Source organism: Calliopsis andreniformis, chromosome 3, assembly GCF_051401765.1.
Source record: "Calliopsis andreniformis isolate RMS-2024a chromosome 3, iyCalAndr_principal, whole genome shotgun sequence".
NCBI lineage: Eukaryota > Metazoa > Arthropoda > Insecta > Hymenoptera > Andrenidae > Calliopsis > Calliopsis andreniformis.
In genome coordinates this window covers 1,924,557-1,944,015 of record NC_135064.1, presented here as the reverse complement: position 1 = coordinate 1,944,015, position 19,459 = coordinate 1,924,557, and the positions used below count along the sequence as shown (strand labels likewise).

Sequence of the window (19,459 nt, the reverse complement as noted above, 5' to 3'; positions counted from 1 at the left end):
GCTTAGTGATCAATATATGTTGTTTTCTGTAATAAATTCTTAAACATACTACTCATGTGGTACTGATGCAGAGAGTTATAAAGAAATAAATCAGAAATAATGTATTAAATCGTTTTAAATGTTATCACAAGTTCTTTATATTCTGAAGAACATATAAGTAGGCTGTGGATTTTTATACATTTATGGTAAATTTCAATGTATAAAGAAGTACAGTATCCATACGATGTGTAAGCATGTACAAAAAATATCAAAAACTAAGTATACTTTACAAATTAATTTTTAATGCAAAATTAATGCAGCAGTGCTTTGATGTGTTTAAAAAAAGGATCGAAATTTTGCACTGAAACCATTAACTTGGATTAATTACAATTTTACGGTCGATATACCTGTATTATACTTTACAATATTTCGAGGATGGGTCCCATTTTTCGAATTATGTTTATGAACATAGAAATTTGCATAAGCATCCACAGCCTAGTAACAAGTATTTTAAATATTCGTTTTGAAGTTGGAGGCGCATTATATTATGACTTAAAATAATCTTAGATGACCTTAAATAATATACGTGACAAAACTTTTTTTTAATGTGATATACATAAATAACATATTGTTTTATGGGAGAAAATCTTCGAAGTGTCTCTAAATAAAACAATGGCACTAGAAAATCATTCTTACTTAAATAACAAAATTTCATAACCGTTTTTAAAATACTCATACCCATCTTAAGAATACTGATGACATTAATCAGTTAAATTCATACAAAAAGCAATTGAATGAATGTTTATATTAACTCCAAGATTTATAGCCGTTTTTTAATTTTAACAGTAGATTAATATTGTCCACGATTTGTTTTTATTTACAAGCCTCTACATTTCACTATTAATGCAGTCGAGTAATTATTTTTAGAAAGGGAGAAAAAACGATTTGTTTTATTGTGCACAAAAATATCAAATATTGGAAACTCACGCAAAGAGATCATTTTAAAGATGATGTTTTATAAAGAAGGAAAATAGGCCAAAAGTGATACTTAACATACATATATCGTATACCTAGCTAGAAAATTTAAAGATGAAGAGTAAATTCTTGAAAAAGATATAATTGAAACAAAAGTAAATAACTGCAAAGTAATGCACTTTTAAAATAATCCTTCTCACTTGTTTTCTTCTTTCCTATTTTTTTCGATCAATCCTCTCAACATTACAATCGAAGCTTATACAATTAATCGGAGATTTTAACGATGTTTCAAACTGTCAACTCACTCACACGCAATTCCAAAATTACATTTCCGTGTCAATTACCCACAACATGAGTAATTAGAATACGCACTTACGGACGAACGGAAAATATGCAAATATAATTATAAAATTACAGGTGGTCACAATCGACACCCCTTTAACGCGTTCGTGACTTAAAACCCAAACACTAACGGAAAATCAGTCAGACAAAAATATCCATGTATATAATTCGAGTTATGTGTATAAAAGCGTAATGTGTTTAATATTTGAAAAGTCAATGTTTATTTACTTACGTCACTTTCATTTATTTATGTTACAGGAAATAAACTTTTTGGCATTAAAAAATAAATAATTAAGATGAATGAGAAGGGGCTTTCTAACTGTTCAACACGTTGGTATACTTAATAAAGTAGATATATAAATTCTTCTGATTTTCTTTTATGAATGTAAATTATCAATATGATAAAAGTCTTCATTTAGAAAATTACCTACATAAAATTTGAATCTCTAAGCCCTAAGCGATCAATCAAAGAAAATAATAGCGAAAAAATTTTGTTATGAAACCAGAAAATAAAGAAGGTGATTGATAATGAACAGAGAAATTTAAATATACGTTTGTAACCAAGATGACAGCAAACATATTACATTAATTTCTTATTACTTTCCCTTTTACTAGAAACGCTCTATATTTCTATGAAAAAGGTGTTTGTCAAATATAGGAAAGCAAATTCTCTAACCAGTTAGTATACATATACAGATAGACGATAACGACTTAAGAACATGTGTCCAATCACCGAGATTCTTCGATTGAGCACGTGCTCCAATCGAGCTTCCTAGAAACGCGATCCGAGGATTATCTTTCACGCGTGGTATTACAAGTTTAAACTAACCAAAAGAAAAAATTTTGCAATAAGTTCTGGCTAGCTCATCATCCAACAGCATTGACATTTCATTGATTACGGCGAAAATATACTACTACGCATTTTTCCTTGTAAGGAGCATTTAATCAGAGGCGAGAAAAACACTCTTTCGTAAGGAATTGCGTAATTTTTCAACAGTAAGGAATAAATAGGTTTTGCATATCTATACTGACATGTCGAACTTTCGACCATTTGTATAAATTGTAAAATAAAGACAGTACTTACATATATTTCTTAATAAATTACATAACAATTTACGAATTATAAAATACTCTATCGAGAGTTAAATTTGTATTAATTAAGATATGTATTGTTAATTTTATGTTAAGACGTGATTATGTCAAAACATTAAAATGTAAATATCTAAAATCCCTTCATTCATCGTATAGACTTTGATACGTACTGTAAGTACTTTAATTTATACTTTAATTAAATAGTATTTTTTTATTACAGAGAATATAATTGCAAAACTTTGATCTACAAAATATAATATTTTGCGAAATACTTCTAGAACGTGAAATACCTAGTAGATTAATTATTATAGATAAAGAACTTTAAAAGACCTCTAACCTTTGCTCCAGAAACAATTATAACAAATACTACTAGATCAGATTTGTGAATACATGTACGCATGCACATAGGCTCTATTAGCCAGGAAATAATCCCTTCAGAAATACAAACAAATGCATGTGATCGTGATCAGACAGATTATTATCGATACGAAAGTACGAGGGCTCGTTCAGAAAGCAGAAAGGATACAACCACATAGGCACGCGCACGCAATTTTGGTAGTTTGAAAAATAAAAGTCGGAAATAACGACGCAGCCAACAGTTAATGAGTCAATACGCGTTAAGTGTCGCCCTCACAACTTTTCCGCGCGTTCCCGAACAGAAAATTCGTGTAACTCTTTCAATTAAAACTTTCGCGGGTGTATGCGCTCGCGCGCGCGCGTAGAGTTCATCTTCTCCCATTCCAAAAAACACGAAGGGGGAGAAAAAAATATTAGAGTGCGTCAGAATAATGAGATCCACGAAACGAGTGGCTAGCGGAAACTCGATTTCAGCACTCTTAGGTTTCCTAGCCGTTACGAAAATTATTCGACCCTTCCAACCCTCTTCATTCGTCGCACCACAGTTTACACGGTAATGATGAAATATATCAAACATTGAACACCTTCCTAGACAAAGATAAAATAAAATCGTGAAGCGACATTATTTTGGTTCAATCTGCATTTTTAAGGATGTTAAATTTGTTATTTCTCCTTTCGTAGAGTTTAGCGTATATTCTCGGAAAAATAGATACGTTTCGATGGCATCGTTTTTTTTTTATAAGAAAGTCATAAGTAATGTTATGTACGTATGTACAGTTTCATGCAAGTGAAAAAGATAAAAATGCAAGCACTGAGCTTGTGTCAAAAAAGGGATAAATCTATTATTTACGTCTGTGAAATAATCAAGACGTATTACTGCGTGTATGATTAACTTTTCGAAAATGTACAAAATTTGTGATTCTTATATATGTATGTGTATATTGCAAATAGGGATTCGACATGAAACAATCTATAAGTATCAGATTTTGTACAGCATGTAATGTGTAAACAAATACATACTTCAAGATTGTATAATAGATATTTATAATAATGCATAAGCAAGTTAACGACACTTTTCTTCTACGAATTTTTGAGCAGTATACCACTTTCAGAATATTTTTAAAATTTATTAAAAACTAGTAATTTTCGAGAAAATAGCCTGCTATACTCTTAGCAAGTATTGAAATTGCATTATCAATACTTGCAAAATAAAATAATAATAATATGCTATAGAAAAATAGATTCTTAAAATAAAAAACGGAGTATCATTTGAAACGGCGCGGCGTCATTTCACAAAGATCGCCCCAACGGAGAATCTGCCACTTTATTCGCCATATCCTACACACATACATACATGTGTCGTGAGTGCGCGTGCATTACAATTTTACACGACACTTTTGAACTATATCGACAAACTAAATAACCTTGAATCACGTCGTTGCTTCGCGTTAAACTTTGATACCCAGCAAGGTTTTTGTCCAGGCGCAACATCTGCGACTGATTTACGAGAGCCGCGGCGCGGAAAAAGTCCGATCACGTGGCGACACGGTAGGCAATCGGTCGACTCACCTTGAGGTGCTGCATGGTGACAGTGCCCTTTCGCTTGGCGGACATATTCAGTCCCGACGCGCGCGTCTTTCTTCTCCTCGTGGAGCGGCAATCGTGTCTGTCTCTCTTCACCCGCGACTCTGTTCCGCGCCCCTCTATCTTGCTCGTGCTATCAACTTTAAACCTTGCGGGCGCACTACTCGCGTCCTCAAAACTACCGTGGATCACCAAACAAAAGAGCCGCAGAGTCGATGTTCTTTTCCGTTTCCACCTTCACCACGGTCCACTTGCTGTTCTTCGCCGTTCGATAGAACACAACCGACAGAGAGTGAGAAAGAGAGAAAGAGAGAGAGAAAGAGAGAGAGAGAGAGAGAGAGTGAGTAAGAGAAAGAGAGAAAAGGAAGAAGAGATGGAGAGAGGAGACGTCTCTCGAATTCGCCTTAATAACACGTTTCACCCACGAACTATCTCAGAAGTTAGTTCTCTAGCTTTAGTCCCCTCTCTATTCGACACTCGCGCACCGTCTCTGTCTAACACTGACGTGTGTATACACTGCACGTTCTGTCCTTGTCCCGCGCGCGTTGATGAACTTTAAATTCGCGCACAACACCGTGCAGCGGCGCCGCGTTGAGATTTCCGCGGGTTACGCGGAGGCGGACGTCACCGTTGAAAAAAAGGGCAACAAGTCCGCACCGAAAACTGTCCCGTCCACAGCCAATTCAGGCTTCCGCTCACGTACACGATACTCGACGAACGCGGTGCTCCTATACAGTCCATCGAGTCGATGCAACACTGCCGGAATCGCGATCAGCTGATCGATCGAGATGCTCGTACATCGCAAACAAAATACATGCATGCATCATACGAAATGTTCGAATGAGAACTCTCTCTCGCCGGTGAGCGAGTAGGTGTTAGAAATTGATAGCTTTCAATCTGGGGAAAATGTCACACACTCACAGACGGTTATTCCCCACGCGTCAAGGGCGGGCGAGGTAAACAAGAGGGAAAAATACCGCTCCGAAGCGAGTTCCTCGTGTACACGTCTCGCGGGTCCGCGCACGTCGCGCTTCTTGGCCGTCGAAAATTTCTTATCCCTTGTCAGAGTGAATCCTTTGGAATGTTCACTCGGCTGAACATGTACTCCGTCCGATTCGAGGGAACGCGAATGCGTAAAGATAACGCGACGTTCCCCGATCCTAGTACGATAACTGAGAAAACGCCACGTTCGTCAGTAAAATCACAGAACGTCCTTGTATCACGAGCGCTCACGGCAAACTGGCGACTGGCGTCGCGGTGGCTACCCCCCTCCCCTCGGCCACCTCACCCTTTCCACTATTCTCCTCACCGCCTCCGCGCCGCTCCCTGTTCCTCTCGGCTCCCCTACGCTCCGCGCCCTAACCACGCCACCTCACTCCACGTTTCACCCATACCCCACTCTCCCCTTGCTTCTCGCTCCCTACCGCTTCCTCTCTCTCGATCTCACTCCCTCTCTCTCTATATATATGCCATTTCTCCCCTCCCCCACTTTCCCGTTTCATCGTCTCGTCTTTGTCTCTCGCTCACGCCGCGCCCTGCTATGACCTGCACCGCTCTTGCTCCCCAACAGTCCTCCTCAAACGCGTCAACCCTCTCTCCCTCACCCTTTGCCCTTTTCTTGTCTCTCTTTAGCGCGTTACGCTCCTCTCTCTCTCTAGCGCGACCCTGTTCCTCTCTGTCTTCGTTTCTGCCGTTCCAGCGCCCTTGCCTGGGTTCCCCTCGCCACGCTCGCCCCCCAGGCCGCGAAGGCGGCAGCGGAGGCGGTAAGGTAGGGTCTGTCACTATCAGAACACAGAAGAGACCGCTGGACGGGTAACTTCAAGGGAAAGGAGGGATTGAAAGGGGCGCAAGGGGCCGCACACGAGCGTCCATAGGGCTTTCGGGGGGGAAGAGAGTACCCTTGCCTGCGGAGCATAGGGTGATGGGGGACAGAGGGGGACAAAGGGGATCTAGCGAGGGGGCAAGGGACGCCCGGTACTCATCGGCCGAAGGGGCTTCCACGGGTGTGTTAGGCTTTTGCTTAGGAGAGTATGTGTACGCTCGTTCCCCTCTCTTTATGGACACGTCCGTGCGCGCGTGTAGATACGTGGACATACATTCGTGCTCTCTGTTGTTCGCCATCTATCTGTTCGTCTGTCTCTCTCGCGGTATCGATGCGCACCTCTGCCCGTGTGTGCTTCACGTACACAAACATGTACCGATGATGAGTCGTCATCCGAGTGGTGGGCCTCGAACGTGTATCCCGACGGGTCTTTAATGGTCCGTCTTTCGAGTTATTAGCTGATCGAGGTAACGGCGACTGCGTCGACCACCTGCGGGCTTGATAAGGGAGGTTACGTTGCAAGACGTCCAAGTTCGACTTTAGGATCCCTGGCCACGGGGACTTGGGATCGAGGGCTTTACAACGGTGGCTTTGTTCCCCGTTGCGACGGAGGGGGCCGACTTACCAAGTATCAAAGGAAAGACACGGTTCTTAGTCTTCTAAGAAATACTGCACATAATTCTGGCCGATTTAATGCGAAATACGCGCGTATTTCCCAACGATAAGAGACGTAATAGCGACGTGAAAGAGTATCTTCCGGATTCATGAGCTGGCACGTCTTCAATGTTTCCCCAATATTTGGGGTCACGTTATGGATGATTTATTTGTCGAATCGTATCTGTTTAAACTTATAGTCTGTAATTATAATAAAATCTTTCAAAAATAGAGATAATCTATATATTTACCAGAATCTATATAATATAATATGGTGGGACCATATTATAAAGTAAAAGTCGTCACAATAGTAAACGGAATCTAATATAATGTACATTCATTGTTTTAATAAAAAACCAATTTTTGAAATTCGGTAATTCAAATTTTACTAACATTTACTTTCAGTTGTCTTATTAGTAAAAACACATTTTATTTGAGTTTTCTTTTTATTTCCTCACAACTGAATTAAATTCTACAGCGGACTCAATGAACCAAAATTGTTTTCTTTCTGTTTATATTTCAATTCTTTGTTTACTTTCGGTCAACAACTAATGCCTAATTGTACCAAGAACTTTATTTCTCTATTTAATATTTATCGGTATGTAACCCTTTAACGGTAATCAGATTAAATGGTGTCTGTGGCTTTTTAAGCGATGCTCATTAGCCATTAAATTGAAAAGTCGCGGGTTGAACGGAGCGAAAATAAACCGCCGTCCCCTCGGCGCCGAGATTGTTTCTAATTCCTTCGCGTCGATAGGGAGAGAATCCACCGCCGCCACCCTTATCGCTCGGCGTACGCGATAACGATCTAAGCAACAGTTTGCTGTGGGGGTGGAAAACTTCGGGACACGGGGAGCATAAAAAAGGTTCAAACTTTCCAGAGAAAGTGCAATTCTCCGCTTTCGATTCGACTCCCTTCGCCGCTATCGACGGCAGCTCTCGGAGACCGTGTAAGTATGTGAAATCGCTCGCATTTTACTTTTCCTTTATTCTCTAAGTTCAACCGCTATCTGTTTAAGTGAACTTCCCATTTCCTATTTCCCTAATTTCGAGTTTTTAAATCTTTGGAATATGAAATGTTATGCGTTTAGGAGAATTGAATGTTAATATAGCGTTTAACCCTTCAAGCCAATAACTATCACTATGTATGCGTAGACGTACATCGATGTGTACGCGAACCCGCTTGACGGATTAATTAATAGCGTATTATGTAATATAGAGTTTATAGTGTATATAAAGTTTAATTATAACGAATTTTACGCATATAAAATGTAATTGTTTAGTAGGTACTACGAATGTTTAGTGTTAGTAGTATTTACAATGGGGTTTGTATTTAGAACTTTCTTCTTATTATAAGTTATATGAAATATCTATATAATAATGACGACCGACTAACTTCTACATTACATCATATTCGATAGAACCCTAAACTTGCAGCTGCACCTATATAATAATGAGTAGAAATTAGAATTCTTATAATAAACACTTTACACATGTTATGTTATTACTCCATGTTCCTATCAAATTCTAGTACACTAAAAAGAAGTACTGTGAAAAAAACCAAATTTTCACTCCTAAATTTTAATAGGTTACTTTCTTGGTTTTTACGAATCATTTAAACTGAAATAGCATATATACATGCTAACAACAAATATGTTACGTGACTTGATTCTTCAATTCTCATAATAGAAGAACAAAATAACTTTAAGCAACTAACTAGATGACAAACAAAAGATCTTTGTTACCGCAACAAATTTGATTTCCCTGTACATTCTAATTTTGCAAGAATAACATTAAAATTTAAAATCGACATCAGCTAATCGACAGTGCATCGAATATTATAAATACTTACATTTTACGTATATTTGTGTGGAGCGATATGAATCAAAGTAATAAAGTTTAAAGTTCCAATCAAAGTACTAAAGTTAAAGGATCAAATCCATAAAAGTTAGTTAGTTTAAAGCAAGTTAAGATGGCCAAGTTTCTAGAGAATGTGTACGTATTAAATTATGTTTGTCATTTGTGTTTCAATACAGATGTAGGTATTTGTTATTTTAATTGATACACTAAATCTATAAAAAGATAGAAAAAGCTTATAATATTGTTACAGGGTCTTAAAACTGACTAATAAAATTCGACAGATTTATTTTTCAGTGGATAAAAAGAAAACAAAGGTACAGAGTATTGCATATTTAATTATTATAAAATACAAAAAATGCTGTTAATAATACCTCTATAACCACTTTATTATATTAACACTATATATATATATATATATATAGTGTATTTATTTGTATATATATATATATATATTTAGTGACGCATATGTTTTGATTTGCACCCTCCGTAGGATCATTTACAAATTACTCATTCATTAATTGCTACTCCGCACGATCGCCATTCTCGCGATACATCGCAATTTTTTGAGTGGTCCATTTAAACTATTAGATACACCTCTATTCTTTAAGAAGACGTTGTAGTCTATAATCATGTAAGCCAGAACTTTAAGTTAAATTATGATTATTTTAAAGAATAAATTATGATTATTTTAAAGAATTTTGGCACAAGTATGAGATATCGATATCCGGGATGATAATGAATTTAAACAATTACAATGTTTTTACCTACCTTTTCTTTCGATATTCTTTGGCCTTGTTCTAATTTTCCCAGCTCAATTTGATTCCTTCGTATGAAGACACCTAAATACATCCCACACAGTCGCCTGTAGAACGAGGCAACATGCCAAACGGAGTTCCTTCACGCAAAAAGCTGTGAGCTTGCTTTCTTCCTCCCCCAGAAACGTATATATCCGTCATCGTAGCGAGAGCATTGCGTTTACGGGCGCAACGTATCATCCTACGAGAGAACAAAGACCACTCGACCCGCCCTACACCCCCGAACACTTTCAGAAGCGTCGAACCGCGCCGGTTCCCCACGCTATCTCGAACAAAAAACTACGTTCCATCCGTGTTTGAAGGCGGCCGAATTAAATCTATAATACCCAGTCAGCCACGTCGCGGTGCGTCCCGTTTTCCGATGCGACAACCATAATGCAACGGCTGCCTGACATTTGGTCAGCTCTTGTACCTAATACACAGCGCCAGCTCGTGGCACCATGTACTGGATCCATTTATGCTGCTATTGACGCAAGATACGCGCGTGCATTTCGCGCAACGTTACGTACACCTGGACACGTGCGACCCAGCCAGCGCAGCCAGTGTGTACGTGTACGTGTACCTCGCCGTCAACTTTGTGTGTACTTGTGTACACAGTGTGTCATCTCGCGAGCGAACAAAGTCCACTCGGCATTAGACACCCTTGGTTTCTGAAGCCTTGGGCGGTAGTCCCCTACCCTTTGCCGGTACCCTTATGTATCTCTCTCTCTCTTCCCGACCCACAACCCTCCCCCCTCGGCGCAACGACTCCAACCTCTTACCCCTCTCAGACACCATCCACCTTCGTCGGTTTCACCCTAACCCTCCTTCTCTTTCTCCTCTCTCTCTCGCCCCCTTCCATTCTCTATCTATGTTTCTCGTTCCCTAGAGCAGCCCCTGCCTGCCAGTTCTTCCTCTCCCTCCCTTCCTACCTTCCTCCCTCCCCCATCCTACATCCACCGGCCCTGCCGCTCCTCGCAGTCGCCCTCGTCACCCTTCTTCCCCTCCCACCCTGATCGTCCGCGCACTGCTCCCTCACAAAAAACCCAAGTCCAGTGTGGGCGCAACGGGGGGTTTCTCCCTTTGCCTCCTTTTACCCTCTTCCCATCGTACGTTCCTCCTTTGCCTCCCCCGCTCCCCAGCCGTCGCTCCACCACCCCCCTTTCTATCCCTCTTCCAAGCCAAGTCTCATCGTGCTATACCTTAGTAATCGTTCTCTCTTGGCTCTCTTTCCTGCTCCCTCTCTTTCCACCTTCGCTGCCACTCGAGCTTTCTCCTTCTTTCTCTTTGGCTGCCTGTCTTTCAGTCTCCAAGGGTAGTGATTCTCAACCTACGTCAGTCGATGACTTCGAAACCATGCTTTCAAAGAATTTGTCTTCTTAATACTAGGGATTGCTCTGGGGTTGCACGGCGATGATATCCGTCACGTTGGAATGAATGTTATTCTACACGGAACCACTAGCAAATGATATGACAAAATTGTCTGGGAACTAGACTGTAATAACGCAAATGATAGTAGTATCAAGAATTTGTGAAACAAAAAGATAATGATCAACTGAAATGTCAACTGTTGTATAAAAAATATTCTAACGTAAATAATCTTTAACGCAAAGTCTTTAATATCTGAAATTAGTGGTCCATCTTCTTGCATTTTCGCATTTTCGAATTTTTCTTTTAGATCGGTAGTTGCGTACGTAAACTAAGGAACCATTGGAAAATTTCTCAACAGAAATTGAAGTATTTATATTTATTTCAAATATCCTATTATGTTCTTAGACTTTTTTAACATATATTATGCAACTGTCAATGTTTTTCCGTAACCACAATTGTAAATTCCGTGATCTCAATAAAGATACGTCACACATTGAAATTCAAACCTTTAAATCAGAAACTTCAAATTTCCAAATCTTTAAAAGTTTAAATATTTATATATTTAAAATTTTAAGTTCTTGAGTAATTAAGCATTTAAATATTAAAGTTTACAAACTTTTTAATATACTGATTTTCAAAAACACGAAAATATAAAAATTCGAATCTTTAAATTTATTTCTCATAATCGTCAATGTTACTTTATGCAGCCAATTCTTCTCCAGTTAATGGTGTATCTTATTCTCTGTTTTGATTGCGTAAGTCTAATGATATTTTAATATATTGTACATACATTTGTTACAATTTGTAATAAGAGAGAATTTTTTGAGAAAGGAAACGAGAGGAGGGAGTTTTGTTCTTTTTTCAAACTTCGGTACTACCAATACTAGATTTGTAAAAATTAGTTCTTAATATTAGAAATTTTGATTACTAGGAATCCTTATAATGTGTTACCTCAAATTTTAAACATACTCTTCAAAGTAAACCTACGTTATAAAATCTTGACTGCTATGTTCTGACTTCTTACACTTTAACTTACATTATTGACCTCTCGTATCTTCATATGCCAAATTCTTAGACGATTTTGTAGTACATAGGCGGCATCATGTATGACCACGCCGCAAATAGGCCATGTAAAGTATATTGCAAAAAACACATAATAAAACACTATTAACATTCAACCAAGTATAACACCAACAATATTGTACCTATGTACATATAGTATTAGTATATAGGTTTATAGGTGTAAGTAGTTCTTTCTTTGTCAGAAAAGATGTCACTGTAGTAGACAATTGAAAACGGAAGTAACAATAAAATTAAGGAAGAAAAATGATTTCGAATCTGATTGACGAATAAGCTAACAAAGTAGATCGCTTCGTAAATTCCTTGTGTATAACTTTGACTAAAACAATACACTTTTCAGGTTTGACCAAACATTTCAGAAGCACCCAGTGACGACAATCCATGGTTGAAGAAGGTAAGGATTCCAAGGGAGACACTACATCGTTCATTGAACGAGACAGCAACGCCTCGACCTCGGGCATTCTATCCCCCAACGACCCATTTTACGGGCGTCGTGACGAACGCGCATCGCGCAAAGACAACCGGAACTGGTGCTCCCTCGACACGATAGCGTCGTATTGATCAGAGGTATCGATGATATTCGATAACGGGACGCGCGTCAGTAGATCGGACGACCAGTTAAACGCATTAGTCCGTGCTGTTAAGACGAATCGAGATTTAATCGGATAATCCCATTACGATCGGGGCAAGAATCGAGCCTTGGATGCGCGTTTCGCGGTCATAAAAGCCAACGCGTTGGTAAATTATCGTCCCCGAGCTGGCGGTTGCATGCGATGCAACGTTCTCATCTCGAGCCAACCACTCCCTTCGCCTCTTATTACCTTGTTCCATTTACACGGGCAAAAATGAGATACGCGATTACTTTCGATGGCTGTTTTGCGCCAATGCGATTCACGAGCCCTGCTTAACTGTCCTGTCATCTGGTTAGCTTTTAACGATGCACTTCGTTTGTTTTCTCTATGTAACTTTTTGGTCAGATTGATATTGATTTTTTGGTTGTGTGTAATTCTGTATGTGAACCTGTGGGTCGGAATGGATGGTTGTAACGATGATTATCGAGTGTGGTGGAAAATTTCTATTCAATTTGAAAGCAATTGCTAAGAAATTTTTATTTCCGTACAGCATGTTGCAAGTCTTGTGTAAAAGGAAATAAAAATTACTTGCTCTATTTATCAAAATAGTTTTGAATTAAGTTGTGAAAAAATAAATTAATAGATATACTTTACTCATTTTTCGAAAATTTTAATAAATAAACCTACACTTTTATACTATTTTTATTTAATTGCACACTTATAATATATTTCTTGTTATATTGATCAGGAAAAATTGTATGAGTTTTAGTGTTCATCTTTCAAATATTTCTACTATCCAAAATTCAGCATTAGGTTGTATTTCCTTTTGGTCTGTTGAAAACTTATATTTTTTAAGTTCTTTGTATCACATTACAAATATACTTTTATATTTTAATGTAAAAGAATTATTGGCTATTTTCGTCTTCTACAAAATATTTACCTATTATTTAATACTTTTACTTAATATTTTAAATTATTTTTTATATTGCTCTTTTGTTTTCGATAGATTAACCCTTGAAACAGTAGGAGCGGATCTATCCGACATCGTAAAGCAGTTACATGTTATGCCAGTTATTAAATACAACAGTTTCCAATTTGTCTTTACTTTATAGAATGCAGACAAAAAGAAACTATATAAGACATTTTTATGAAATAAAAACATTTTGTCGTACTCTTTCCGCTTAAACGATTAATTATATTCATATTTCGAGTCATATACGTAAACCATATTGTTAATAAAACGAACAGATACTAAAATAACAAGAAAATTTTGCTTATAATTAAAGTTGGTAATCTTATGTAGGCAGAAATTACACTTGTTTTAATAATAAAGTTTATCTACAATTTGAACTTACTTTTTCTAAGAAACTCACCTTCTAAATTACTTAGCATGTTTTATCTTCAAAAAAGTATTTACATTTAAACTAATGAAACCACAATATGGGTTAATGTTTTAGTGCAAGAACTGTCTTCTTCAGTTTTCGTTCTGTCTCCTCAATCTTTGGTTTCATCAGATCGCATATTATTCTTAAAGTCACTTGAGCAGGATTACATTCCTTTTTTGCTTTACATTATCTTAAGTATGTTTCTGAAGTAGTAGATATGTATTTCAAATTGAAATGGAATGCTATTCCCGTGGCGGTATTTTCCCTTTTCATCATCTGTATATCAAGTATACCGACTATTACTTATTTATCATCGTTTTTTCTATATGCTCATTTCTACAACCGTTTTATTATATTATCTTATAATTTTGATAGCCTGCTATATTTATAAACATTTCGAGAAATGAATGCGCTATTAATAAATTCTATCTCTCTACTAAGTCTAGAAGCTAACTGTCCAAGGAAACCAATCTGTTTCTTTACTTTCCCTGTAATCACTGTCAGAGCCTTCTTCACAGTATACTTGTCTAGTAGTCCCATTACCAGCAGCATAAGTTGTCCCTATAACAGAAATTCCTTTAACGGTTTCCTTCAAAAACCATAAAGTAATAATTCCAAATCTCTGTAGCCAGATATGACGTGGGTCGACTTAGTACCATAAGCATGGTTGCTGCGTGAAATCTCCCTCTTGTATGGAGAATGTGGTTGGGTGCAGATATATGTCCGGCACAGCTAAGAAAGAAACTTCAGCTTTGCCATCACACATGGTGGCCACGTTGCCGTCTCCTCGATGCACAGCTCGCCTCCACCTTTAATGTATTCCTCGGCGTTAATATCCGAGGAAGGCTCACCGAGGCCATTCTGTCTCCATCACACGTGCAAAGACGTAGTCACGGCTTCGGCTGCCTATCTCCCCCTTTCGGCCCCTCGGTTCACATTGCCTTGCTTCCCTCTCGGGGGTGAGAGAGGCTTCTTTTAATAGTGCTAGAACAGGATCCGCAGCTTTCATGACCGCGCTTGCCGCACTGAGATGACTTTCAACTCTCGTCACTTTTTCCTCGATGATTTTATACGTATCTTTTATTGTACCTCTCCTCATTCTTCCTTTTTCAAAGAGTATAGGCTCGATAGATTTTGACACTACTTAGGGAGCTTTTTGGACAGAAGAGCGTTGGAGTTTTAAATGTGGCGGATGAAGATAACTGTAATATGGACTGTTTTGGAAATCAGCATGATGATACTCAGATAGACAACTTGCAAATAATTTGTATTTTAGTTATAGGTACATACGGTATGGAAGAATGATAATTTTCAACTATAGTTTAGAATGATAACGAATATATTTCAAAATTTCAACGATGTAGAAAGTTAATGACTGAAAGTTAATGCAGTATTTTAATTGTTAATTATTGAAATTGAATGTATAGAGTATTGTCAGAGTAGCAATTAGTGAATTTAATTATTAAATTAAAATGTTGTTTAAGTGGAACAGTCGTCTTCTAACATTGACTAAAAAATTAAATGATATGTACTATACAAAAAAGAATACAAGAAATTACTAAGGGGGGATACCTACTTTCGAACGCTCAAAATATATGCATCTTTGGGAATTTTTTAAATAAAAATTGTTAAACTCTATTAGGTAAATTTATTTTTTCTATATGTAGCACATTTTAATGAATCTTTATATATTTTTTTCATACAAAAGGAATGAGTAGTATAAAAAATACAGCTAACATCCTAGAAGGTATTTTATTGAAAGCGTAGAGCAGTAACGACTGCTATTTGGAGGTGTCTTATCTAAAATCGAAATTCTTTAATTTTTAGATTTTGTATTAAATTATCTAGTCTTTATCAAGCCGCATTTTTGATGAATTAATTTCTAACAAAATAGTGGCAGTTAAAAGTTAAAATATCGATTTTCGGCTACCATTTTGTTACAAATTAATTAATCAAAAATCCGGTTCAATAAAGGCTAAATAATTTTTTATAGTATCTAAAGGATTTTGATTTTAGTTAATATATACACCTTTGAATAGCAGTGATCACCGTTATACGCTTTCAATAAAATGCCTTCGGGGATGTTAGCTGTATTTTTAATATTACTTATTTTTTTTGTATGAGAAAAACGTATAAAGATTGATTAAAATGTACTACATATAGAAAAAAGAGTTTACCCAAAAGAGTTCAATAGCATCTCTTTAAAAAATTCCCAAAGATGCATATGTTTTGAACGTGTCTAGATAGGTATCCTCCGTTAATTTAAAAAGAGGACCGACTGACCATTAATTTAAGAATATTATGGTTAATAAATTTATTTATTAGGTATCCTTTCCTTTTGAAAATGTACATAAAAATATACATAAAAAGTAAATTTGAATGCGATGTACGGAAACTTTTTTAATTGTATTTTTAGACGTGTTCTTCAGGATGGTTGAATTCGATAAATTTTCTATTTCATCAATAGATTTGTTCATTTTGGTCATTCCAGAAGGAAATATCAGAATCTTCTTGTCAGTTAAAGACACCCACTGCAAACAAGAGGACAAGTTGTTCATTGTTCCCAATTAGACATCGGCGTGCAGCTGGATAGATCTGGATCAGTGTGGACACTGATTCTATGGATAACTGCATACAGTACATAGACGAAAGTGTTTTGGAGACTGGATGCATAACGTTGATGCAGTTGCAATCCTTTACTTTGACTCAATCATTTATGTAACTTATCTGACTTGCATTTCACTAAAGAGTGCTCAAACGTACTTGAATTGACTACATTCAAGTAGGGTAATTTGAATAATAGTATATTATCTGAATAATATTAACATTGTTATTATAGACTGTAGTTTGCTTGTTTGTTAATAGCTATTATTCCAGTGGAACAAGTTTTTGGGATTTATTGTTATATTTTAATTGCAGATATCACAAATATGGTAAAATTAAGACTATGTACTTTATAAGACACGCGAAAAGAAATTTAAGACTTCTAAGTTCTAAGTCTTTTTTCAAATTAAATCTGACTTTAAAATTAAGTTAGTTAAGAAAACATTCGAGGTTTTCAAATGACGTCGATGTGAGATTAAAATGAATTTCAAACTATATTATGTATGTGAAAAACAAATGTCAAGACTACAAATAGAAGCTACAGTTGCACATGGTGTATAAATGCAAGTTCAGAGGGTGCAATGTTCAAGCAATATAAGAGTAATTTCGACTTACAATAAGTTAAATTAACAAAAATGTACATGCTTAATACGTTTAATCTGTTATGATCACTATATTATATTAGTGTCAACAAAGATAGTACATTTAATTTTGTATTACTAAAACAATAATATTGCCATTTGGTTATCAGGTTAGATTATAAATTCGAATGCTGGTGTAGTAGAGTATCGGAACTTATTGTTGAAATATCAAAAGATTTCATCAATGTTAATGTAAACTAGAAAGCTTCAATTTATTTAAGTATGAAAGTACAAGACTCATTGTTTGATGCCTCGTAAATACTATGATTAAAACATTAACATGTTCATACGATGATTAGTTGTGACATATTTAATACAAAAATTGACGCTATCGTCCGATAGGAACAATTTAAGGTACGCGACATTTACAAGTAGATAACAATTTATCTTAGTCGCAGCAAGGCAACATAGGCATCATACGTAATTATTTTTATAATTAATATCTCGAAACTTGATCATTAATCATACTATGCTGCGACCACTGGCTCGTTCGTGGTACTCATTAATGCGATCATCAATATTATTTCGAAAACTGAGGTATCATTATGAGCACGAGCGGAGGCATCGCAAGATATATGTTGGCGATATTAATATGCAGTTAGGCGATTTAGCAATCGGTGACCCCGGTATTTTATTGACACTGCTAAACTTCTTTATTGACAGGTTATCATCGTTTAACGATCTTAGTAGGTGATACCTATAATTGGTTAAAACGTTTGCGTAGTGGTCAGAACTTTTTTATTTGGCAGAAAGATTATGGTAATCTTTTAAAAGCTATAAAAAATGGAAACAGAATAACTTAATAGGCATTTTAACAATATCATCACATTTATTTATTTCTAATATTATCTACACAGTTCATCATAAAAGTATTTGCTTATGTTAGTTAATAAGTAAATTTTATGTACAAATATACAGGATGTTTCCAAACATGTGGTACACTTCTTAAGGATAGGTTCTAGGTATAAAGGCAATGGAAAAAGTTCACATGCACATTTGCCTAAAAACGCTTAGTTTATTAGTTATATCCTACTTTATATTGTATAAAATGCTGGCCCAGTGTTTACTTGTCTGTACAGTGTGCTATCTCTCTTAAAGTCGTGATAGGCCCAAAAATATTCCGACCTTTAAAATGAGTGGGAAGTGTCACATATGTAGAGTATGACATCATACTAAATACAAAATAACGTACAAGTAATAAATTAAACTTTTTGGAAGATGTGTTCACGTGAACTTGCTTCATTACTTGGGTTTCTAGAATCTACTCTCCAAAAATGTCTCACATTTTTAGAAACATCTATGCAGGGCAATCCTTGTTTTGTCGGCAATATTTTAAGAGCATAATTTACAAGTGAAAATAAAAAAATGTTATATGAAGTTTGCTTGCAAACGCTTTTGTTACAAAGTTATAGGTAAATATGAAAGAGGAGTCAGGAATTAACTAAATGAGTGGCATCCAGGATAGTGGACTGGTCACGGAGGATCAGTTGCATGGACAACTCCTGACTTTATACTTCTAGAATTTTATTTATGGGGAACTTTAAAACAAAATGTGTACAGTAGAATAATAAGTACACGTGAGAAATGAATTCAATGAATTAATAATTCAGTTGTTGAAATGCAGCACAATCATGAAGAAATTCGGAATGTAGTAAATTCCACGTCAGAGCAATTTCAAGCTTATTATTAATGAAGGAGGTGCTCATTTTCAAAGCATAGTATGTATAAAAATTGTCAACGATCTTCACACATTATGTATTATCTTATAAGTACGTTCAATATTTGCTTATAATTTTGTAACAGAGTATTTATAAGTAAACTTTACTTGTAAACTTTATAACTTGTAAAATTTACATACTTGTAAATTATGCTTCTAAAATATTGACGCCAACATTTATATTTTTAACAAATACTTAATAGATATTTTCAGAACATTATGAGACATATTAAAACATAAATAAACAAGAAGTGGATAAGATTCTATTTATTGCGTTAAGTAGTCGGATAATTTTGTGACCTATATAAAAATAATCTGAATCCCAAGGAAATAAAAATCCAAGGATGTGGTAAAATTGTTTTAATTTTACAAATGTTTTTTCATTAAATTTTTCAGATAAATCCTACTGGTGCCTACAGTGGAAATTAGATAATAATACAAAAAAGGACAGTCTTTGGGCTAACTTATTTGGATTAGTTTTAAACATTCAGAAATATCACACGTGTTTCTAGTGGAACATACGTTCTAGGTACTGTTTCGATTTATGCCACTCTGAGGATCTATTACGTACATATATTAAGCAGTTACGACCACATTCTGTCATCAGTCTTGAATTCTGTCTGAAATCAT

The 19,459-nt window shown here is 36.2% G+C and overlaps 1 protein-coding gene across 2 annotated transcripts in view; it reads right to left on the bottom strand.

Annotated features, from left to right (window-relative positions):
• The window catches only part of LOC143188757 (uncharacterized), a 122,488-nt gene extending 116,990 nt beyond the window's left edge, over positions 1–5,498 (bottom strand). For both annotated transcript variants that reach the window (XM_076393183.1, XM_076393184.1), the window contains exon 1: positions 4,315–5,498. In XM_076393183.1, the coding sequence (XP_076249298.1) occupies positions 4,315–4,359 (45 nt within the window). In that variant the 5' untranslated portion in view covers positions 4,360–5,498. The remainder of the gene's footprint in view (positions 1–4,314) is intronic.
• Positions 5,499–19,459: the final 13,961 nt, after the last annotated feature.